Source organism: Nelumbo lutea, chromosome 1 (genome assembly GCF_056320005.1).
Source record: "Nelumbo lutea isolate HS-2025 chromosome 1, American lotus-T2T, whole genome shotgun sequence".
Lineage (NCBI taxonomy): Eukaryota > Viridiplantae > Streptophyta > Magnoliopsida > Proteales > Nelumbonaceae > Nelumbo > Nelumbo lutea.
Window position 1 is genome coordinate 204,209,384 of NC_142684.1, and position 25,277 is coordinate 204,234,660.

At 36.3% G+C, this 25,277-nt stretch overlaps 1 protein-coding gene across 5 annotated transcripts in view; it reads right to left on the reverse strand.

Moving 5' to 3' along the window:
• Positions 1-25,277, reverse strand: part of LOC148880504 (ARM repeat superfamily protein) — a 67,924-nt gene that overhangs the window by 7,619 nt on the left and 35,028 nt on the right. For 3 of the 5 annotated variants that reach the window (XM_088962427.1, XM_088962424.1, XM_088962423.1), the window contains exons 16-33: positions 22,302-22,482; positions 13,375-13,475; positions 13,130-13,282; positions 12,879-13,035; positions 12,357-12,517; positions 12,099-12,180; positions 11,825-11,996; positions 7,646-7,721; positions 7,306-7,479; positions 7,128-7,196; positions 6,649-6,753; positions 5,101-5,190; positions 3,341-3,552; positions 3,019-3,229; positions 2,731-2,913; positions 2,504-2,599; positions 2,322-2,389; positions 1,909-2,248 (exon numbers count right to left, since the gene is read on the reverse strand). In XM_088962427.1, the coding sequence (XP_088818553.1) occupies positions 1,909-2,248; positions 2,322-2,389; positions 2,504-2,599; positions 2,731-2,913; positions 3,019-3,229; positions 3,341-3,552; positions 5,101-5,190; positions 6,649-6,753; positions 7,128-7,196; positions 7,306-7,479; positions 7,646-7,721; positions 11,825-11,996; positions 12,099-12,180; positions 12,357-12,517; positions 12,879-13,035; positions 13,130-13,282; positions 13,375-13,475; positions 22,302-22,482 (2,631 nt within the window). The remainder of the gene's footprint in view (positions 1-1,908; positions 2,249-2,321; positions 2,390-2,503; positions 2,600-2,730; positions 2,914-3,018; positions 3,230-3,340; positions 3,553-5,100; positions 5,191-6,648; positions 6,754-7,127; positions 7,197-7,305; positions 7,480-7,645; positions 7,722-11,824; positions 11,997-12,098; positions 12,181-12,356; positions 12,518-12,878; positions 13,036-13,129; positions 13,283-13,374; positions 13,476-22,301; positions 22,483-25,277) is intronic. The other 2 variants (XM_088962426.1, XM_088962425.1) reach the window with 1 other exon arrangement.

Genomic DNA, 25,277 nt, shown 5'->3' on the forward strand with positions numbered 1-25,277 from the left:
GTTGTTTTATGTTGCTGACTTGCCACAAGAACTCACCACTTGAGGATGCCATTTCCTAATAAAACAAGAACTATTCCACCATTCTCAACACCCCATGGGCATTTCATGTTACAGTTTAAAGTTGCAGCCTCCATTACTTCTTCATTAAACAAGAATCCTCCTCCATAAAACCATTTTGCTGAAAGACAATGATAACTATCTCTTTCCACTTCATCTAAAGAATGATAACTTATTTGTCCAAGTTTTCTTTAATGTCCATACCAATACAAGGGTTGTAAAGGTTTCCCATCCTTTCCCTACATTTTCCTTGAAATCGAACGTAGCCTAAGTGGCTACTCCAAAGCAGCTCAACCAAAGCTTCAGCCCATCTCAAATGAGCCATAAGAACTTTGAGCCCAACGTTCCATGGATGTAATCGACACGAACAAGACTTATCAAAAGTAGTTCAGCAACTAAAAGTAATCATAGGTTTGTATAAAAAACAGTAGGGGCATGTCACAATAACCATTTTCATCATAAATAAACACCACAAAAGACCACTGGTTCCTAAAGGTAGCACCATTTAAATTCCAGAAAGACTCCATCATCCAAACCTTATCCCAACAAAATGGGGGTGGTTACATGAATCCTGTTTCGCCATTCTGGGCTGTTTAACTTCTAGAAAGACTTCTTCAATCATTATTGTCAAAGCAAAACACATATCGGGGCTCCAATCACGCAAGTGCAAAGCTTTTCGATACAAATCTTTATAGCATTTTGATATTTTGTGCACCATATCATTCTTTTCATTACATAATAAACCAGTGTGTTTCTATTATTTTCTTATTTTGTTAGGGTTCAATCAACAAAGATTGAGGACTTTGAAGACATGAAGCCTTGTAGCAATATGAACTTGAAGTTGAAGACCTTGACTTGGAAACAAGGAAGACCAACCAGATTGCAGGTATATTCATTTTACGGCCCCATTTTCTTGTTTCTCGAGGATAAAATCTGAGGCTCCACCACTTCTATGCCCCTTCTTATTTTCTAAATTCTTTTCCTTCTTTAACTGGTACAGAAACAGTCTCTATGCCCCTTCTCAATTCTGAGGTTTTTATGCCTTCTGTTTTCTGATGATAACCGGGACTCTGCCACTTCGCTGATTTTTGTCTTCTTTTTCTATGAGACATAAACAAATGATCCACCTCCTTATACCACCTTCTAGTCTTCTTCTTCTCCTTAATAACCATGCAGAACATGATTTTATTCTTTAAGCAGGAAAATGATGTCAAACCATTAGTCCCTTACTGTAGGGCTGCAGCTTGGGTATTTTTGGGATGGGGATTTGTTAAAATTTGACCATGAATTTTATTTTGTTGCTTTTCAGAAAAAAAAAATTAAAAAAAAAAGATAAAAAAAATGAATGGGCACAGCTCAAGGGCCCATGCTTGATGTTGTGTAATTTCATAAATTGTATACCCAACTTACACCCCTACCATACAAAATGTATATTAAGAATTGAAATAACACTTGAATGTGAGCCTTGAGGTATATTTTTATCTGTGCTTCATTCAACCTGGAACAGTTTCTAGATAATCCATTGCTACGAACCGAAGAGAATTAGCTTAGGATTTAAATCCCCCCTCCCAACTGAAATAACATAAATAAATCTGTTGTTTAGGCAACTCCCATGTGGGTGCTTAGGAAACTAGGTGACTAAACACTCCACTGCCACCTAGCTTTGCCTTGGTGCCTTGACAACACTGTTTACATGGTATATGTCTCAAAGAAGACAATAAAACATAGATGCAGAGTGGTGGAGAGTGGTGTTTTTGCAGGTGATTTCTGGTCACAGTTGTTGTATCCTTTCTTTTTTCTTTTAATAAATTCTATTTTATTACCAAAAAACGTCACACAAAGATGAAATACCTGAATACTCTTTGAATCTTCCCCAGATTCAATCTTGAATATCAATTCTGTGTCTCTTAATTTGTGCAGAATAAATTGTAAAGCAATGAGCAATTCCATAAATTGCTGTTGGCACACATTATGCTTTCCTATTTGCTGAATAAGGATAGCTAGAGATGGAAGCCATATAATACATGAATATTGCTCGACCACCTGTGCTGCAAATGTGTACTCCCACTCCGTGCTAGCCATGGCACTAAAACATATACTTCCATCATAGCATGACTTACTTGTCCTTGAAACCAATGAACGAAAAAGAAGGACAAGCAGTGAAGCCAAGCTACTTTTTTCACCCAATGTCCTGTGAATTAAGAATAATGTAAGTAGATGTTAGAGGGAAGTAACTAAACTCTACAGTATTTAATGTAAAATACCTTAGTAGGTATATTATAATTGTCAGCCTTCTGTGCTCAGCAATTTCAGGCAACACATTTGTGAATATCTGGAAGATGCATTCAGGAAATTAGGAGAAGCTTATGTGAAAGCATGGCATTCACCAATAGCAGAGAAGAGATGTTCACTGCTTTAACCATACCACTACAAAATAGTTTAATACCTGAAGCAATTCCACTGCATCATCTGTTTTAGATAGCCAGCATGGAACTATAGTAGATATCAGGTCCTCAAACACACGTTGTGAGTGATTATCACACTAAAATTGGTAGAAAGCAAATTAAAATGGTCAAATTGAAACTGATGACATGTAACATAAAATGATTGTAGTGAATTGCTTATGCATTTGGACAGAAAAAATGTCTACAATAAACAGAAACAATTACCAACCTGTGTAACAGATGACTCCCCAATGATGGTAAATATCTCACAAATATGATCTAAAACTTTATCAGGAATGACCTTTGCAATAGAAGATAATAATGAGAATACATGATTTCGAGTTGTTCCATCTTTTGTAGTATGTGCACATTCAACCAACAGTTTTATGTCAATTTTGTTCAGAATTTCACCCTGCATTTTATTCACATTCTCATGTTACAAAGATAAAGATACCCAAAAACGGCAATTTAAGACAAGATAACTCTAGTTGTCCACCAGCTTTAATACAGGACAAACCTGAAGAGGAATATTAGATAGGAGTGAAGCATTAATGTCTTCAAGAATTAACAAAGTTGTCTGTTGAATATAACACATTTGACTGGAAACAGTCTGGGAAACGCCAGTTGAGGCTTCAATCCATTCTTGATCCTGGCCAACCAGCCTGAGAAGCCACTCATCAGTAAAGCTTTTCTTGAGAAGCTTAAATAGAGGCCCTATCAGAAAATGTCTGCCAATCAGAAATTGGATAGAATCAGTCTGAGAACATGAAAACAGACTTTGAACTATGCATGTTAATGAATTCTTGGAAAAGAACATGGATATAGTCACTTGAAAGTACCTGTTGTCTATATCTTTCTTCAGAAGCAAAACATCAAGAAGAGAAACAAGTAAAGAAACTACATCTCCCCCCCTGTGAAAATGATCAGGATGTAAGTCATATCTCTGATGCTTTGTATGTTTCTTCTTTCTCTTTCCATTTGATGAACCAATAAGGTGCTCCTCTTGTGCAAGAATGAGCTCAAGCAGCCTATCAACGGCTATGCAAGATATCTACAAAAATTGAAGGCAAAGCTGTAAATCATCACATGTCAGATCCAAATGTTTAATCAGAATAACGTACAAAATGACCCTATTCCACCCCATAGTAGTCAAGGAGAACCAATAATTCTAAGTGATACGTGGTCACCTCCACCTAGGCAATGGAACTGACAAAGAAAAATCTTAAATTCTAGGTAAAGCTCCAAATAAACCAGCAAGCATAAAAATTGAAAAATGTCAATGTTTTTTACTAAATAATAATGTACTTTATATCACAATATAGCAAATCAATACCCAAATGAAAATAATATTTCAAATCTTTTTTTTTTATCAATAACACTTTCATTAATTCATCAGTAGAAAATTTACAAGTGGAAGACAAACACACTTATCTTCCAAGAGTCACAAAGAACTTCAAGAAAGAAAAGAAGAAAATGCAAAGATACAAGGACACTAACATTACAACTTAGCCCAAAACAAAGAATCCCTTTCTGCCCCTTGTTTTGCTAAACCGTCAGCTAGGGAATTAGCTGATCTCTTAATCCAACATGTCTTAATTTCCATCTCCCGCACCAGCCATTTGAATTTCCTCTTCTCATTGTTACACTTCCAAAGATCATTATGTTCTTTGGTCAGCCACCCTATCACCACCTCTGAATCCCCTTCAATTATAAGTTTCTTGATGTTCAATTCCTTAGCTTTCCGGGCTCCCTCCATAACTGCACATATCTCAGCTCTAAGGGAGTCACCCACTACAATTGGGCCTGAGAACATAGCAGAGATGACCCCATTTTCATCTCTAAAAACACCCCCGATCCCTGATTGTCCCGGGTTTCCCCTACTGCATCCATCAAAGTTTAATTTCAAGAATCCACTAGGTGGGGGGGTCCAAACCACACTCATTTCTGACTTGGTCTGCGTGCAACTTGCAATTTCACCCCACTTCCTCAACATGTCATCCACAGTGTAATCTGTGAATATTTCCAGAGATTTCAGCCACTGTACCGCCCTAAACTGTATGATAGCCCTCAAATCTGCTGTCCCTCTCTGAGTTTCAAATCTATTATTAATTCTAATATTTCAAGCATCATACTACAATATAGTAAGTACTTAACAAAGCAACTGCATAAAAAATATTAGAAACAAAAGAAGACTAACTTTTTACTCATAGGCTATTTAAAGGAGAGAATAGAACTGAAAGAGAAATAAAAAAGGGATGGAACCCTTGCTTCTCATTAATGAGAAGAGTAATAGCAGAAAAAAAAGGAGAAAAAGAAAAGAAGGGTTCCTCTTTCTTCCCTTTTCTTGCTCCTTAGAAACCTTTGATCTGTTATATGTCAACGGTTAAACCCCAACACAGTGATACATATAATTAGTATATCATGAGATGTATCAAGAAACATACTACTGAAATGCACCCATGATAAAATAAAATAAATTGAATGGCATATCAAATTTAGCCTGCTAGATAAGAGAAACAACCAAACTCTCATATAAGACAAATGAAAATAAGGGGGTCCAATCTATGCTAAAATGTCAAATTTAGCGGAAGAGACAAACATTTAATCGAAGAATAGCCTCTCTGGCTGCATTCTGTATATCGCCATTATCATTGCGAAACAGAAAAATAAGCTCCTGGAATAGATGATCCTGCAAGGAATAAGAAAAAAGTATGAAAAACAAGTGAGCTTCCACGTTTCAAGAAAGAATAAAATGCTTTTAGCAAGGAAAGAAGGAAGGAGCCAATTGGAAACAAGGATGTAGTTGAGAAGATACGTAGTCATTTTGAGTACTTCAAAGAACATCAATTACAAATAAAAGGTCAACATTAAATTATCACAAATAAGCTCTTAAAGGGCAATTTTAGGAGAAAAAAAAAACAGAAAACAAGGATTATCAAACCCACCACAAGAGTAAAAATGCATTTTAGGCGATATTGCATTAAATAAATTATAATATTTATAATATCTGGCTTCGGTCACATTACGAGCCAATCACCAGTTCCCAATGAAACTGTCAGTATAGTGAAACCTCAATTCCCATAAATTAGAAAGAGGAGCCAGCTTTGAACAATAGGAGGACCAGGGGATGAGCAAAGGATCTTGTGTAGAATCCTCCAGAAATCATTAGAAGTAATAACCTGGCAATGTGAAGCAGAGGATGCAATCCTTCAAGGCTTCATAAGATGTTTTCCACCTTGAAGATTAAATAATTCCTTTCCTTTTATACCCTCCACCAAAATTGCCAACATGAATGATATATGTACGATAAATACAACCCCTAAAGTAGAGGACACATCTCTAACATTGTTTAAACATTTCCAAGACAAGTGGATAGATATAAACGTTTCCATCAAATAATTTTTTCTCTGTAGCCATTACATTCGATGATCTTCATTAAGCTCTTTTTCACACAAAGTGTCATATCCTAGGTCAGGCAATGGAGAACCAAGTTTTTTTTCTGAGAATAAACCAGCAACCGTTTTATACTTAATGGATTGGACAAATATTTAAGAGAAAAAAGATTTAAGGATGAGAAATCCAATAATGATAGATAATCAGCTTCTATTAGTTTCTACAGGGCATCAAAGAGATACAAAATTCTTCCTTTCAGCCAATAAAGGGCTTGATCAAATTCAAGTGCGATAAGATAATCAGAAACCATAAGATTGGGAAGGTAGCACACAAAGGGTTATCACTCCACTACCAGTTCAGGACTTTATAAGGTGCCCACTCTCCCAAACAGAAGACTGCACAGTGGGAAAGTGGGGATAGGTTTTAACAATACCAAAGTGAGGGTTGCACTTGGGGATAACAAAGATTAACATCCCATCCATTGTTTTTCATCCTAAACTTGTAACAATTGATAATGACACAAACTAGCAAATTCAAGCACTCCCCATCCATTAGGAGTGCAGTGATCCTTTGAAGGCTTCAAAGGACTAAGGTTAGTAATTTATTTATTTATTAAAATGAATATAGATAAATACAAACATTTATATTTGAAAAATATTGCATACTCTATTACTCCTTTTTCACTTTCATATATCAATGAAAATATCTATGGGATTAAACTGCTTTCATAGGTACTAATTGAAGAGATAATGACCTGATCCTCTGCCTCCAAAACCCTATATAGTGAAGAGCTCATCTTTCGCAGGACAGTGACACAAGGCAATACAATGGCCAGATCTTCTGAATTAGTACCACCAACCTGGAAAGAGACATTACAACAACAATTAATACCACAAAAGGTTAGGAAAGAAAAAAACCTTAAACAAATGTTTTCAACCAATTATTGGTCAGGTCAGTCGGTCCAGTGACCCTACCATAATCCCAGTTCAGTTCAACCTCTAACGTGCTAAATTATTAAAAAAATAAAAAAGCATCGACTTGGCCAATAACAAGTCAAAACATCTGGTTGAACCATGTACCCATCTGACCAGTCCAATGGATTACCAGTTTTATGTCTTTTTTTTTTGGAATTTTTTTATAATGTTGACACACCAAGGCTTGAATGGTTCAACCTCCAGGCCAGGTTTTAAAAAACTATCTTGAACACCGAATCACTCAACTGCAATTACTTACTTGCAAAGCTTTCAATAGAAAATCTATGAGAATATCTTGAGCAAGTGGAGCTTTCGGCATAGCACATACCTAAGAAAATGAGGTATGGAAGTCTCATTAGAAACAACAGCAATGAAACAGAAAATTATGTATTAAAAATCGAGGCCCAAAAAACATTAAATAATTCCATTATATCCACCTCCAGTAAAAGACAAAGAATTTCAACTTCAATCTTTGATAATTCCAAACAGGATTTGTCAACCCCAAGATGATACTGACTGCGCCTTTTCAAAAGTTCAGACAGCAATAACTTAACACCTTCTACATCCACTATTGCAGTGCCCATTCCTTTGAGTAAAGATAAAACCATAAGCTGCAAAATATAAAAATAAGAATATGGCATTTATATTGTGTATTTGAGACTTTTCTTGCAGAAGGCCACTGAAGAAACCATATGATGCAATTATCCTAATTTCTAGAGCCTTTAACCAACTGCAGAACAAAATCATTAGATCGGAAATGACAATTTGAGTACAGACCTTTCCATATGCAGAAAGTTTAAGCGCAGATGTCAAGATGAAATGAGAGATGAACACTTTTGTAGGCTTATCAAACCTGAGAAGGTTATTCAACAAAATTTGTCACAATAAACCATGAAAAATCTTGGCAATAAATAGAATTCTTCCAAAATAACAAAACAGAAATAACTAAACCAATATCTTCATGATCCACGTATCCCACCTATACCAAAAATTCTTGGTAGATGTTTTTTAAAGGAGTCAAGCAGAAAAGGAAAGATCATGTGGCTTTTCACTTTGACCAATAACTGATTAGAAATTTGTAAGACCACAAATAATAAAATCAATTACAAACAAAAGGTATAAAGGAGTGATAGTACAACAAAGTGAGCTGTCAAGTTGATAGACAAAACGTAGACCACAGTAATTCTACCCCAACATACAAATAACCCATGATTAAAAACAAAGTAGCCTTTTATGAGGAAGGGGAGGATATCCCCATTATAAATACTGTCTAGCAACTCCCTCTCTTTCCAGAGAATCAGTAAGAGCACTTTCTGATCAAGGAACCAAAATGATAGATGCAATTAAAGGCACAGGACTGCAGCTTAATTCCTATTGTACATGGTATATGCACTTGAAGGCATATTAAAAAAATACATAGAAGCTCACGGCTCACAAAAAGAACTAACTAGGTTCCAGATGGAACTAAAACCTTACAAATCAAGTGATAAACAAAATGTTTCATACAGTGCCTACACTACAAAACAATTTTCCCAAGCTTTCTGCTATTATCACTAATCATCAAAATTTGAGGATACATAACAGAGTGGAATGATAAAATAGGATTCACGTGGCCAACCCAATATGGTTGGATGATCATTATTCTTCAACAGCCAAATCAAATTACTGAACTTTCATAAGAGTGACCTAGAAATACAAAATGCATCATCACAATATGCCTGGGACAGCTAAAAGAGTGCAACAGAAAAGGACAAAAGCTAAAACTAATTTTGGTGAAATGATGAATTTGATAGTCAGGCCCAATGCCCAAACTTAAATAGAGGACTTCAGCATGGTTACCACCACCTACGGAACTCATGCATCTGAAAATGCATGCAACTAAAATTCCCCTTAGATATATGAATGCCATGGGTTGTTAAATATTATTCATCATATGATCAACTAGATAGGGATTTATTAATATAGAAGTTCTAGTCATGGTTGTCAAGGCATCGCCTAGGCGACTAGACACCCTTGGCTGGGCAGCTCGCCCAAACGCCTTGACTTTTAGCAACTAGGCAACCTTCTAGGCGACTAGGCACCCGCCTAGGCAACTAAGCGCCCACCTAGGCGACAAAAATGACAAGGCGGGCACCTTTTATAATGTCATTTATATTGATGCATCTTATTAATGTATGTGTTACTACATTTTATTATTATTATTATTATTATTATTATTATATGTATATGTTATATATATATATGTATATATGTATATATACATATATCATTTATACTTGTTTTAATGTTTTACTATTGAAATTTAAAAGATCAAAGGGTTTTGAGGAGAGAAAAAGAAAAGGAAAGAAAGAATAGAATAATAAAGTTCTTTTTTTCAATTCTCTCTCTCTCTAATTAAATAAAACAGAAAATCCATCCTTTTTTTTATTTTACTTTCCATCTTGAATATTTATCATATAAAGTTAATAACCTTCTTTAGCTGCTAATTAATATGAATTTGCTCTATTAAATACTTATTATAGTAGTATTATTTTTGAAAATAAAGAAATGAATACACGTAAAAGATTTTTATCTTTTAGATGTGATGAGTTGCCACATTTTTAGAGGAAATTTAATGTTCTTAATAAAGAGAATTGCTATTTTTTCAATTAACATACATGCTGAATGGTATATAAAATTAGGAAACTAGCCAAAAGTCAGTTGTTTATATTATAAAACTTTTACCGCCTAGGCGACTAGGCACCCCAATGGCACCCAGATTCGCCTAGACGCCTTGAAAACTATGGCCCTAGTTTCACACCTACTACTTAAGGCAATTGTAACTAGTCTCAAAAAGTTTTGGATTTGGTTATGGATTATTGGTGGAAGCAAATTTTCAATTCTAAAATCAGTGGTACTCCACTAGTACAGTTGGAAACTAGTGTAGTCAATATTAAGTCAAAAGTCAATGTCAACCTAGTTGAATTGTTTCATTCTTGCTTATTGTTGAAGATGGAGTTGTCAGTCCCTCGTTAGATTTGGGTCTCCCATGGTCAAAAGATACTGATGAACACTCTATTTAAAACTAATGAACCAAACTGGTCCACTACTCATCCAGCCAATTGTCCTATTTGTACTATAGTAAGCATTAGCAAGCATCTAACTCCACTAATCAGGAGTGAAGAAATATGGGATGGGAACTATGATGAGCAAATATATTTATAGGCTTGCAGCATGGTAAGAACTAAGAAAGTGCCATGAATCTATCAAAAAGCAAATTGAAAAGTAGATGTTCGATCATGGATAAAAATTTGGCAGGATTTGGTTTGACAACCAGCAATTCATATTCCCTTCTTTATTTTTTGTTGCCACTACTAAGAATGCATTCATAAAAGATAACTAAAATGTGCATCCACATGGTGTGGTATGAAATCAACTATTCCTACATTATCCAACTAGGACATGGATATGCACCTAATTGTGTTTCCTGAGTTCATTCTTTCTTCAGGAAGCTGAGGGCTCCAGTGAGGGTGACAGAGGGGTAACCTCTGACTGCAACAAATGTAGAGGTTCAATCCTAATGGTGTTTCATGAGTCCATTCATGGTTTGGACAGCTCTTACCATGAAATGCCCCATAAAGGATCAATAGATTAGAAGGGAGTACTTCTTCAAACTGTTTCCTCCAGCTTATACAAATGGGTCCATGAATATATCAATCAACCTTTTTTTCATGGTGACCTTAACCAAGCCCTACTGGTAAATTTCTTCAATATCATTGGCATATGCTGAATCTTTCTAGCTATGATTAGAGAACCAAGCTTGTGCAAGCAGATTAAAAGTGCCGACCAAAAGGGAAATGGCTTAATAGAGCATCGTTCCTTTTGAAATTACTTGGACATTATGGAAGGGAAAATGAACATATCTATCAAAATTAAGATCAGCCTGTACCATTGTATATGACCTATCAACAGCTGTTGTTGTTTGTTTCTTTGTTTGTTGGGCAACCATGGAGCCCCTTGTATAAATCCAAATCTATCCTTTGATAATATAAGATACTTCCTCAGAAAAAGAAAGATATTCATCATCCTACTTCCAACTAATCCTTCCTTCACATCAAGGAATATATATGTCCTTTGAACTTCTCATGCATATGCATGAGTGATACCAATGTAAAATAGCATGCAAAACATGATCCAGCAAGTTAAATATTTCACTAAAGGTTCTTTACTCTTATAATGAGCACCAAAATAATTTATCCAATGAAATAGAGAAACAAGCCAGGCAGGAGATCAAAACCAAGGGGTTGATTGTGTTCCCACATCTAAAGCTACAACAGCATGTCAGAAAAATTGCAAGCTGAATGCCTATGATCAAGAAGATACATGATATTACTAAGTGTCAATAAAAGAAAGAATGAAATAAAAATAACAACAACAAAGTATATAAAGGAATAGAAAGGTGAAACAGGGACTCTAATGAGCAGCCAATGTATACAATAAATGTCATTTTTTTATGATTCTCTAATACATAATATTTTCCTCTATATGCATCCATATTACCATAAATGAACACCTAATGAGCAGTTAATGTAGACAATAAATGTCATTTTTCCTGTAAAATGTTATTTAAGAACAAAGTTAAACAACTAGACCTCTTTAAATGTATACCCAGGGTCTTGGGTCCATATCTGTCCTGATTCTTTCATCTTGCTGAGTCACAGAGCTAGACACATCCATGCAAAACGGGTCCCAAATATCCAGGGTCTTGGGAAGGTGGACTAGATATGGACCCAACCTTTGGCATTTTGACATTCTCAGTCTCAAGCCTGCATTCTGACACAGCCTGATACGTTACCATGACACTAAACAATGACACCTAAAAGCATCTCCTTTTCACAGAACTAAATAATTTTCATAATAGACGGCTTACAAATAGATGGGAATGATAATTTTGATGATAAAAACATTAAAAGGCACCTCTCATCAATATTATCTGGCACTAAAAGGCTACTGCTGGAGCTCAAGATAGAAGTCAAAAACGATGGAAGAAAGACTGGGTCAGATGAAATCAATCTCTTCTGCTGAACCATTAACCCCAAAAGCTCCTTCAGAGGTACCCACTTGCTATGAGCCAACAAAGTATCCCCACCTGTCATTTTACTATATTAGAAAGTGCCAATATTCACGCAAGAAGAAAGTAGAAACCAAAAAGGGGAACATAAGAACTTCTTCCTTGATAGAGAATACACACCATTTTTACCATTAGAAACATCAACATGGCACCACAGCCTGTAGAGCCCTTCAATGCAATCCATGGCAGCAACTCGCATATCCTGAGCAAAAAGATAATGGTGCTTTGTGATTCAAGAAATAACATTTGAGAGGATAATGGTGTACCAGAAGGTATATAAGATTAAATGGACCAAGTAAATAAAAATGAATTTTGAAGACATCTTCAAACATAAAACCAGATTAGACTAGAGTGACCGGTGAAAGCACAAAATGAAACCTGGTTGTCACTGGACAATGGAACAAAAAAATAAGGAAAACCAAGTAGGATTTCTTCTGGCTGCAAGTGGCTATTTCTTATATTCTTCTCCGAAGATGCAAAATGAAAACAGATTGCCGCAAAAGAATGAAGACTCTCAACCTGAAGTGCTATAGAGACACCTAAAAAGCAAAAAAAAAAAAAAACAAACAAATAAGAGACCACATATGGACAAGACATTCCCATAACTAAGTCATAAAAATTCAATCATCACCAGTTTAAAAGGCAAAACTCAACAATGCATTCACCTTCCACATAGCAATTTATGAACCAAAGCATACTAAAAAAATTATATGGAATATTCAACCAAAAACATCACTGATAAAAAAGCACAACTGGTTCTTGAATTCTATAAATAACATACAAAAAAATATGTAGAAGTAAATAATAAACAAATAAATAAAGAACATGTCAATCTGATGTTTTTAAGGATGCACCACAAAAGCAAAGATAAACAGGCTAAGAGAAAGTAATAATGTTAACCTTCTTCTGTAAAAAATTTGGATAGGAAGTGGAGAGGAGAAACGTTGCACTTCGTCAAAAGGAAATGAAGATGTTCCTTAAAAACATGCTTCAATTGAGAAGCTGTAAAGAAAACAAAAAGATCCTGAAGTGCAAACAGCCATTCCCTATTATCAGCCTGCATGGAGAAGAAGATATATAATTAGCCCTAATCATTCTTGTACACATGTGACCACAGGGGAGTAAGGGAGATTATAGGAAGAATGACAGACCAAGGTGTCTTGCGGAGCAGTAGAAATAAATCCTTTTAGCAAAGTCCAGTATATGCAAATCAAAAGGTTTGCGTTTAATGCTTTAAAATTGCAGTCAAACAGCTGGCAAAAGAATGCACTGCAACCCTTATCCAACTTTTCCACATTGAACTGCTAATAAAACAATAAAACAAAAATGAAAGTAAGCAACATCAGAATAGCAGTATTCAATTTTACAAAACAAGTTCAAGTACCAATTCCATTACCTCTTCCACAAGTACAAAATCACCCTTAGCCTCAATCTCATTCCACTCTTGTTTAATAACTGGGAAGCAAACTTGAAGTAGTGCTAAAAAGCCACTAGTATCTATCAAGCAAAGACAAAACTATCAGTTACAGAAAAATAGTTGTCAAAAAACAGTACCAATGTGATACGCTTTTCTAATAATAAATAAAATGCACTAAAATAAATATAAAAAAAAAAGAAATGGAAAAGCTAGATAAATATAGGCTTGGTAAGTTGCAGGAAAGGATAAGAGTGTTCTGTTCTAGCATGGGAAAGATGTGGTGGTTGAGAAAGTAGAAGCTTGGGTGGAGGGCTGGGTTTCGAATGGGAAAGAGAGAGCATTGGGGGTGAGGAGGTTGAATGGGGGGTTGTTACAGAAGAAAAACAGTCCCAAACAAAGAAATAAAAATCTGATTAGAAGATGAAGAAACAAAAAGAAGACAGTAAGAAGAGAAGAAGAGGAAGAGAACGATGCAACAGAAAGGGATGAAAGAAAAGAGTTGTTCGTACTCGCACTCCTTTCCCTAATCCTTTTAATTAAAAAAATTAATCACTAATTAACAGAAATTGCAGGTAAGCCCTTAGTGGGGCAGCTAGCTATTTAAAACATAAGAAAATAATGCCAACAGGCCCATAAGAAAAGGTCCATTAACAGAACAGAACATAAACAATAATAAACAACACAACTAAGGGCTATGCGCCGTTCGGCCCATCTTCTCTAAACTCCCCCTCAAGCTTAGCATAGATGTCAATCATGCTCAGCTTGCTTGTATCATGTTGTAGCTTCGCCTTGTGAAACTTTTTTGGTAAGAATAACAGCTAATTGTTATTCAGATGCAACGAAAGGTAGACAAACTTCTCCAAAAGTCACTCTTTGTCGGATGAAATGCCTGTCAACTTCTATATGCTTTGTTCTATCATGCTGTACAGGATTGTGGGCAATGTTAATGGCGGCCTGATTGTCACAATACAGCATCAGTGGTCTGTCATACTCAACACCCAATTACTCTATCAGGGACCGAAGCCAAAGCAACTCAGCAACTCCATGTGCTAAAAATCTGGCAACAACTAATTGTTTCTTGCTCCTCCAAGAATCAATATTACCAGCAACCATACTACAATACCCCGAAATTGACCTCCTATCATCAATGTTACCTGCCCAGTCAGCGGCTTCCAGTTTCATTTGGTCATGCTTAACAAAAAGAATACCTTTCCTTGGAGTACTCTTCAAGTAACATAAAATCCTCTCTGCTGCTGCCATATGTGTATCTCTAAGGGCATGCATGAACTGGCCAATGCAACTAACAACATATGCAATGTCAGGGTGAGACATACATAGATATAGCAGTTTCCCTAGCAACCTTTGAAACACCGCCCTATCCTTCAACAGTTCTCCATCAAAAGCAGAAAGCTTGTGACTCGTATCAATAGGGGCAGCCACCGGTCTTGCTTCCATTTTATCTGTTTCATTGAGCAAGCCTAGCACATACTTGCATTGGGATATGAAGATGCCATCTTTAGACCGAGCCACTTCAATACCTAAGAAATACCTCAATTCCCCCAAAACTTTGATCTCAAACTCTGTATTGAGGAAGATTTTCAAGTTATCAATCCATGTCACATCAATGCCAATCACTACAATTTCATCCACAGACTATACGATATACCACTAATGAATCTCTCCTCTTCAGAAAGAGGGTATGATCAAACTGAGTTTGTGTGTAACCAAAGTTAACAAGAGCAATCCTAAACCTCTCAAACCAGGCTCTAGGTGATTGTTTGAGCCCATAGAGAGACTTCTTCAACCTACACACCTTACCATGCATATTTGCGCCATACATCCCTGGTGGGAGAGACATATAAACCTCCTTAGGTAACTCTCCATTCAAAAAGGCATTTTTCACATCTAGCTGATAGAGGAGCCAATCTGAATGAGCTGCCAAAGATAGTAAAACCTTTATAGAGGTCATATTCGCAACAGGAGCAAGTCTTCAAGTAGTCAATCCCATACATCTGTGTATAGAATTTTGCAACCAACCAGGTTTTGTACCTCTCAGTGGAACCATCAGCATGATATTTGATGGTATACACCCACTTATAACCCATTGACTCCTTCCCTTCAAGCAAATCAACCACTTCCCATGTGTCATTCTTGTGCAGTGCCTCTATCTCGAGTTTCATAGCATCCCTCCATTCTAAGGTAGAGAGTGCTTCTGATATAGACTTGGGCATAGGGCGAGAAGAAACAAAGGAAATGAAGGAATAATAATGAAGGGGAAATAAGACCATAAGAAAGGTGTATAGAAATACAATGTGCAGTACATTTTTGTTTACCTTCTCTAATGGCAATAGGAACATCGAGGTCAGGGACAGTGATTTAAAAGGCGCGCCTAGGCGCAAGGGGAGGTGCAATTTGGGGTATGCGCCTCACCCAGGTCCTAGGCACACCCCTTTCAAAAGGCGCACGCCTGATGCGCCTTGTGCCTCAGCCCAGGCGTGCACCTTTTTAACATTGTGTTTTTTGTTGTCCATTCATTCATTGCAATAAAATATCTTCTTAGAAGGCAATGAAAGTTAAAAAATCATTATTTTTATGTGAGAAATAAGAACTTCAGACCCTAACATAGACTTGTTTGGGCTTGCCTCAAGGGGTGTGGTACAAAGGCGACTCAAAGAACCAAGATGCAATATGTTTTACATCACATTAACTACTTGAAGCAATGCAATTAAGGAGAAAAAAAAAAGAGATTGTGGGTTTTACATGCTTGAAAATGCTTCAAGTGTTTGCTTTTATTATTAAATTTTCATTTGAATAAGCTTTACATGTTATGTTTATGTATTTTAATTTTAGATAATAGGTTTTTTAAAATATTTATTTAAAATTTAAGTTTATATTTTTTATTAACATTATGTTAAATATAATTTGAATTTTTTGCTATTTTTTAAATGTTTTCGCGTTTTTTTTTTACTTTTTATTTTTAGTTTTTTTTTTGTAATTTTGCACCTTGCTTAAAAAGGTGTGCACCTCGCCTTGCGCCTTAGGCGCAAATTGGCCCTTGCACTTTTAAAACACTGGTCAGGAAAGGGGGGCTGCAAGGGTGTGAGCTCAACAATTCTTGTCTCTCTAGTAATTAGAAGTGTAGAAGGCTCATGTGATGTTGGAGAAGCAATCTACTCACTCCTAGTCTTTTGCCACTGGTTCCAGCTGTGAATAGTAGGAGGATGAGGAGGCAATGGTGGACAAACAGGAATAGTGGAGGGACTAGGGGATGATTGTTCCCCTCTGGACTTCAAGAGAAGAAGATTCAAGTGAAGACGACTCAACAGGAACCGGAAGGGGGAGTGCAATCAACTGTGACAAATACTCCCCTTTTGAACGATGCTCCCCCTGAGATGAACCATAGAAAGGAGTAGACTCAACAAAAGTGACATCCATTAAGACAAAAAATGAGTCCCACTACTAGGATCAAAGCAACAATAACCCTTCTATGTAGAGGCATGACGACGGAAAATGCACTTGTGGGCCTTTGGTTCAAACTTATGTTTCTAAGTACTAGAAATGTGTACATAGCAGGTACAACCAAAGACTCGAAGGGGAAGAGAAAAAACCTTTTTATTTGGATAAAGAAGATTAAAAGGAAATGTAAAGCCCAAAACTCTGGAGTAGCATACAATCGATTAGGTATGTTGTTGTAAGAACAACGTCCCCACAAAACTTTGTAGGAACATGTGAAGCAAATAAAATGCTCCTTGCAACCTCAACGATATGACAATTCTTCCTCTCAGCTACTCCATTTTGTTCTGGAGTACGAACACAAGAGCTCTGGTGGATAACCCCAAAGTCAGTGAGATAAGAAGTCAAATTTTTCTCAAAATATTATGTTGCTTTACCGGATTGAAATATCTTGAATCTTGTATCAAACTGGATAAAGACAAATTCATGGAAATGTTTCACAAGTTTGGGAACCTCATCACTAGATCTCATAAAAAATAACCAAGCATACCATGAAAAACTGTCAATGAACAAGACAAAATATCAATAGCCACCCATAGAAGGCAAGTCGTACGACTACTACACATCAGAGTGCACAATATGAAAAGGAAAGGTGGATCTCTAATTACTCTAAGAATAAGTGTTTCTACAATGTTTTGATAATTGACATGACTCACAATGCAAACTAGACATGTTAATTCCTTTGAACAACTCTGGAAATAAATGACTCAAAGCAGAAAAGGATAAATGACCCAAAGGAAAATGACATCACAAGACACAACTAAAGACTCTAAAGAAGTAGACCCAAAAGCAACTCTCTCAGGTTGTCCTTGGCTTTGTCTAGGAGTATCCAGCAGATATATTCCATTCGCCTCATGGCCACTCCCAATCACTTTCTGAGACGACTTCAGGTCCAAAACAACACAATAAGAAGGGGAAAAAAGGTTATACTATAGTTTAAGGATTTAATTAGGCTGCTCACCGACATCAAATTAATGTGCAACTTAAGGACATGAAGGATAGAAGGGAAAGGGAGTCGGTGGCCTTGATGACTCCCTTGCCAAAGATGGAAGCAAGAAAACAATCAACAAGGGTATTCTTATCACGAATAGAAAGTAAGTCATAAGAACTAAATAAAGTAGAAATGTTGGTCATATGATCAAAGCGCCAAAATCTATAATCCAAGGGATTCTACGATTACCTGAAATTGTTGAAGAATTGGAGGAGGTAGCTGCACTCTAAAGATGACTAATCATCCTCCCATATTTCTCATACTCAGCCTTCATAAAAGCTAACTGCTCACTAGCAGCTTTCTCATCAGTTGCACTCCTGTCATTATCTCGAACTATAGCTGCATTGGCATTCCTAGTCTTCCCATTTTCTGCCTCTTTTTAAAACAAGGTGGAAGAAGGTCTGGATGCAACTTCCAAACATGTATCCTTGGTATGTTTCTACTTCTTGCAATACTCACATATAACCTCCTTCCCCGCAGCCACCTTAGGTTTCACCCCCACATTAGCAAAGTGGTCAACTGGAATTGCCCCTTGAACTTGAACCAGCCTTCTACTCTCCTCACTGCTCACCATGGCATAATCTTGAGAAAAAGATACATTGTCTTTAGCTAGGATATTCCGTCTGGTAATGTCAAATTATGGATTCATATCTATCAAGAATTCAAAGACTCCATTCCTCTCAACGAATTTCCTATATGTTTTCGTGTCCTTTGTACTTTCCCAAACAACAGTTTCCATGAGATCTATCTCATGCCACAAGGATATCAGCATTGAGAAATAGACTACTAAAGGTCTCTCCCCATGTCTCAAATTGTTCACATCACTTCTTAACTTATATGCTTTGGCCACACTCAATTTTGTGAATAGGTTTCAGCAACACTATCCCATATCTCCTTAGCATAATTCATACACAGATTGTGTTAAGTAATTTGGGGTTGCATAAAATTCATTAACCACCCAATAACAGTGTAATTCTCTTGCAACCATTTTTCATGAGATGTGTCATCTTCTTTTGGTGCTTTCTTGCTACTGGAAATATATCCCCACTTGCCTCTACTACAAACATGTATCTTTACAGATTGTGACCATGCTAGATAGTTACTCCCATCAAGCTTAATTGTGGTCACAGCCAATAAAGAGTCTATGGGTGCTCCTGGAACCTGTCTGGGCTTTAGCCCAACTTATTTTCAACTCCAGAACTATCCATTTTCCTCAAAAAAAAAAAAAAAAACCAAGACAATTTTCAAATGACAAATTAGGAAGACAGAAAAGAAGAACACCAAGTACCAACCTTCACAGATCCCCAACAGTATAATTGTGACTTACCCAGCACCCAGGAGAAACAGAGAAATAGCAACCGCTCCTTGTAGACTTCACAGAACTAAACTCTACTTGGATCGATCTTCAAGAAAACCAAAAAGGACCCCTTCAACCACTGAGAACCAAGGTGAAGCCTCATGTGGGACCCGCAATCAGAAATCTCCAAATAATTAGGGTTTTGGTCAAAATTCCAAAAACTGTTTGAAAGGTGAACAGAGTATCTTCTTTTCTCCAAAAACCCACTACCAACTAGGCTAAATATCTTCTTCAATCAATCATTGATTCAGTTCTCCATAAACACTGTGTATGGGATTAAAAGAAAGAAAAAAAAAGAGAGAAAAGGGGTCTGCTCTGATACCAAGAAGACAAACAGCCCCAAATAAAGAAATAAAATCTGATTAGAAGATGAAGAAACAGAAAGAAGACAGCAAGAAGAGAAGAAGAGGAAGAGAACGATGGAAGAGAAAGGGATTAAAGAGAAGAGTTGTTCAAACTCTCACTCCTTTCCCTAATCCTTTTAATTAAAAAGATTAATCACTAATTAAAAGAAATAACAAGTAAGCCCTTAGTGGGGTGGTTAGCTAATTAAAACAAAAGAAACTAAAGCTAACAGGTCCATAAGAAAAGGCCCATTAACAGAACAGAACATAAACAAAAATAAACAGCACAACTGTGGGATATGGGCCGAATGGCCCATCTTCTCTACAGTTACTTTTCGTGTTCCACAATAGGCAAGCAACAAAGTGGGTATTAGAGTAAGAGAGCTCAAGAAAGAGAAGCCTTGATCTGCGACTTGATTGGTGGTTCCCAGCGGCAGGTGAAGTTCTGGAGGTAGAAGGTGACGGACAGTGTGGATTTCAGTCAATGGCATTCCGTTACACATGTAGAGTATCTAAACATTCGAAGAGATAGGCAATAGGTGTGGAAGATTTTTGAAGTACAATGATAAAAATTGATCTTGGGAAAAACTGAACATGGCGAGGATCTTGACAGAGGCAAAGGATACCTCTCAATCTCTTTATTTTTTTACCAAATTCATTACTTCAAATAGCTAATTTGATGTTAAACATTATGTATTCCTGATTCTACAAGCCACCTTTGTACCATGCCCCTCAAGGCAGGCCCAACAAATCCATATCAGGGTCTTAAGTTCTTAATCCCTTTAAAAAAAGATTTTATAATTTGTCTTTTAAAATCTTGATATGCCTAGGACATGGGCAAGGCACATACCCTAGCAGCCATACAACTGATTTGATTTACCTGGTTGCCATCCCTCATTTGTGTCACATTTTGCTAGAATAACTCTACTCCACAAGCTGCACCCTTGCTGCCCCTCCAATACCATTTGTCTAGTAGTGCAATATTCAGTTTTCTTAGTCTTCATATTCCCAACCCTCCATTTTTCTTTTGTTTGCAAACTTTCCTCAATTTACCAAATGAATCTTTTTAACATCCTTCCAGCTTTTCCATAAAAACACTCATTATTTTTCCAATTGTGGTTGCTATCCCTGCTGGGATTGTATACAATGAGATTACATACACAGGGAAAGAAGACAACACACTCTTGATTAAGGTGAGTTTGCCCCCTTTAGTTAAATATTTTGCTCACCAACCACCCAATCTTTTCTCCACCCTCTCTACTATGGGTTCCTAAATGGATTTTGTATTGCACTTAGCCCCTGAGGGCATTCCCAAATATTCAATTGGTAGCTTTCCCACCTTAAAACCCCAATAAACTGCCCATTGTTGTAGCTCCGTACCTCCCCCAATACCATCAGCTCGCTTTTATGTACATTCTAGATGTAACCCTTAAACCACTTCAAACCACCACAGGGTTGCCATCAAGTTCTTCTCTCCCACAGTAAACCGTAAAAAAGGAATCTCTATTCTTCTCTCCCAATGGTAAAACCTTGTAATAAACCACCCATAGCTGCTCTCAAAACCATGTTACCCAAAGCCTCCATCATGCATAAAACTAATAGAAGGAACAAAGGGTCACCCTGTCTCAAAGCCCTTGAACCCATGAAATGATCACAAGCCATGCCAATAACCAAAACAGAGAACAAGGTAGTAGATTACACACACCTTCATCCAGTTCATCCACCTGGAGCTAAAATTCATTCTTCCTAACAAATACACCAAAAAAAATCCCAATTTACATGGTCATAAACTATTTTCTAAATCCATTTTACATGGTAATCCAGCTCTTCCACTACTAATCCACGAATCAATTAGCTCATTTTCTAATAGAACTCCATCTATCAGTTGTCGTCCTTCAACAAAAGTCCCTTGAAAAGCAGATATAACACTGCCTATAATTGGTTTCAACCTTTTGGCCAACACTTATGACAAAATTTTGTAAATACTCCCAATTAGGCTAATCGGCCTAAAGTCCCTAAGAACGTCAGCACATTTTTTCAAAGGGATTAGAGAGATAAAGGTACAGTTTAGGCTTCCCCATCAATAACCAGCTTCTTAATCATGTTTTCCCTTCTTCTACCAATTTGCCATTTTGTGGAGAAAAAGGAAAAAAAAAAAAACTAGTATTTTTACCACCCTCCTTCAGCCATAAATATTTTGATCTCTGTCTTCATTTCATTTCCTCTTGAAAAGCTAATATATCAAATTCTAACTTAGCTTGCGTTCACTTTCTTTTATTTTCTTATATATTAAGTTTTTTTTTCTTTTTTTTTTTTTGAAGGTGACACCTCACTTTGATCAGGTGTGTGCCTCACACTCAGGCTCTAACAAACCCTGGTGCTTTTGTTGTACATTTGTACTTAAAAAATGATAAAGTCCACAAAAAAAAAAAACTCTGTAGGAAATTTAGTAGTATAGAAAACTCTCAACAAAATGGAAGCTCCATAAAGAAAGAAATGGTGCAGAAAAACTACAGCATATATTAATGAAAACATGGACAATACTAAAAGACAATGATAATACAAAAAAAAAAATAAACACATATGATGAGAACATTCAATGGCATTATGGTAAAAAGAAAACCATCCAAATATAAGGTAGTGTACATAAAAGCAAGCATCAAAGGTAAAAATGCATAGCAAAAAACAATGTCATACTTACTTTCCCTATGGATCACAAATGACTGCATAATAACAAAGAAAATCAATGTCCTTGACAGATCAAAAGCATTGCAACAATCAGCTAGCCAGGGCATATATTCTTCAGGTTGTTTGTAGAAAGCTTCAGCCAATGCCCCAATAGTACCCATATTAATTGAAGCTACAGTGCTACGTTCCAATTTCTGCATAAATTCAAAATCTCAATTGAAAATCAGCAAGAGCATAGTATATTATTTTAACACCACCATGAAATTTAATTCTGAATGAACAAGTAGGTACCACAGGGTATCCAAGAATACCAAGATAATACCAATTATAAGAAAGAAACTAAATTATCCGTAATCCATGATATTTGCACTTCAACATCCAAATTAACAACTACTTAGTACTTACAAAATACAACAGTCACTTCGCAAGCAATCAAAAAGTTGATAGAAAGGAGATAAAGGTCTTTCATTCCTATGCATCTCATTCCTGGTTTTTCTTTAGATTTTCACCAATTATAAGAAAGAAACCAAATTATCCGTAATCCATGATGTTTGCACTTCAACATCCAAATTAACAACTACTTAGTACTTACAAAACATACCAGTCACTTCGCAAGCAATCAAAAAGTTGATAGAAAGGAGATAAAGGTCTTTCATTCCTATGCATCTCTTTCCTAGTTTTTCTTTAAATTTTCACTGGTTAATATTTCTTAACATGCAAATTCACTTCACCACTTCTTCCCCACTCATGTGCTTTCTTCCTTTTGGCTTTTGGCTTCATTTGGGAAGGCTGCAAATACAAATGTCTGGTTCATAAAAATGCAAAGTTGCTTTAATTTTGCAGTTGCAATGACAATTTCGTACTCTTGCCAAAGATTTTGGTTGTGATGCATGCAAACACAAATTCCAAGACTGGAATGAACTTTTTTACATTGGCCAAATTTGAGTGCAAAAGCTTGCATCCATTTGTGGATGCAAACTTAGTTCTCATTTTGAATGCAAACAAGTCTTGGAATTCGTGTCTTGTCATTTTCAATACACAAATGGATTCTTATCAAATGCCTGCAAACCTTAACCACAGTGCATAAATGCATCAAACCGGCATTTGCACTCTTCCCAAATGGAGGTCTAACGCTTCAGAAATCAGCATCGTCAAACTAGTTCAAGCTTGGAAGCTTGAAACATAATTAAAAGGTTTCACCATCATCTAAACCTTGACTCAACTCCCAACTATATGGAGACATCTACATGAATCCCATTTCGCCATTCTGTTCTGTTCAATGTCATATCCGTTTTTAAATTATGAACCCTTAAACATATCTTTATCTTACAACTTTAACCCATGTCCTTTTTAGTCTACCCCTAGCTCTTCTAGCCTCTTAACTTGTAACAAATTGTTTCTTCTTATTGGTGCTGTAGGTGGTCTTCTCCGCACATGACCAAACAACCTTCCAAAATAAGTTGGCTTCTGACCCTGTCCTTTCTAATTTTTCCACTCGTAAATCTCAACATTCAAATTTCTACCACACTCATTTTTTAGACATGTTTCCTGACAATCCCAAAAAAATACTAACCAAACAAAGAACTGACTAATCTGGTGTTTTCAACTACCACTTGAATAGAGAGTGTTTTGGAAAAATATTTTGTAGCAGGGGCCTATTTTACTAGCAAATATTAGGTTTCTGATGCGAACCTTAATTTATGTACCTTCTTTGTAGCTCGCTGCTTCTAGCAGAGACTCCTCTTACTTTTTTCTCTCTTTTTTTCTTTTGAACAATAACTGCAAATTCATTAATATTAAGAAATATGAGTACAGAAAAAAAGACTGGGAGATAAACTCTCCCATCTACCCGAAAATTATACTTTTACAGTTGCGCCCAGAATATATTTTCTCTTCCCACCCCTTGCTTTGCCAATACATCAGCAAAGCAGTTTACATTTCTCTTGACACATTGTATTCTCACTTCAATATCTTTGGTCAGCCAATTAAACTTTTTCTTTCACTGTTGTAGTCCCACAGCTTCATTTCTTTACTTGTTAACCATCCTACTACCAGCTTTGGATCTCCTTCAATAATTAGTTTTCTAATATTCAGCAGTCTTGCCCTTTGTACTCCTTCTATCATAGCCATAATCTCCGCCCTTTGTACTCCTCACTTTTTTCTCTCTTTGCAATAAAATATTGCCATAATAATAAATATATGCACATATTACACAAGTAAATAAAAACAGACATGGGAACATCTTTGGCCAAAAACAAGATAAAGACACATGGACCTTCACTGGTGAAGGCCAGTGAAGATCAAGTGCACTTAATGAAGTGAGTCATGAAGTATTCCCATCAATGTGAACCACATTCAAAATGTCTCCATGTAAATGTAGCCACATTTTAACTGACAAGCACTTCATGCACACTTCACAATCACCACAGAATGCCAAAAATTTCCATGCAAATGCAAGCACATGAATGCTTGTGCTTGTCACTACAAAAATGCTTATCACTAAATACATTCTTTTAAAATTTTGATAGCGATGCATCAAAAATCTTACATACTTGTTTCTCAACCACATTAATAATACAAGGGCTTCAACTAAAATATATAAGTCAGGTACAATGAAACAGAATAAAAAAATAGGCAAAAAAGATGGAGGAAATGTCATGCATGTCCTGTAAAGCAGCAGCAAGAAGCAACAAAATAAAGGTGCAAAAGAGAATAGGTGTTTGGTTAAAATGTAAATGCTTCAAGCAAATGCAAGCCACGGCCATATAAAAAAGGACAGTCAGTTTCAGATTCCTGAAAAACAGTGTAAATTTCAAAAAAAATGTGTTCCTCTTGACTTCAATTTTCAAGAGAAGATAAACTCAGCCCCTTTATACAATGTGAAATTGAACCATAGTAATCACAACCACCAATTATCAAAGACATGTGAATCTTTCATAATGCTTCATTACAGATTTACAAGAGATTCCATACTGATAAGTAGGAAATG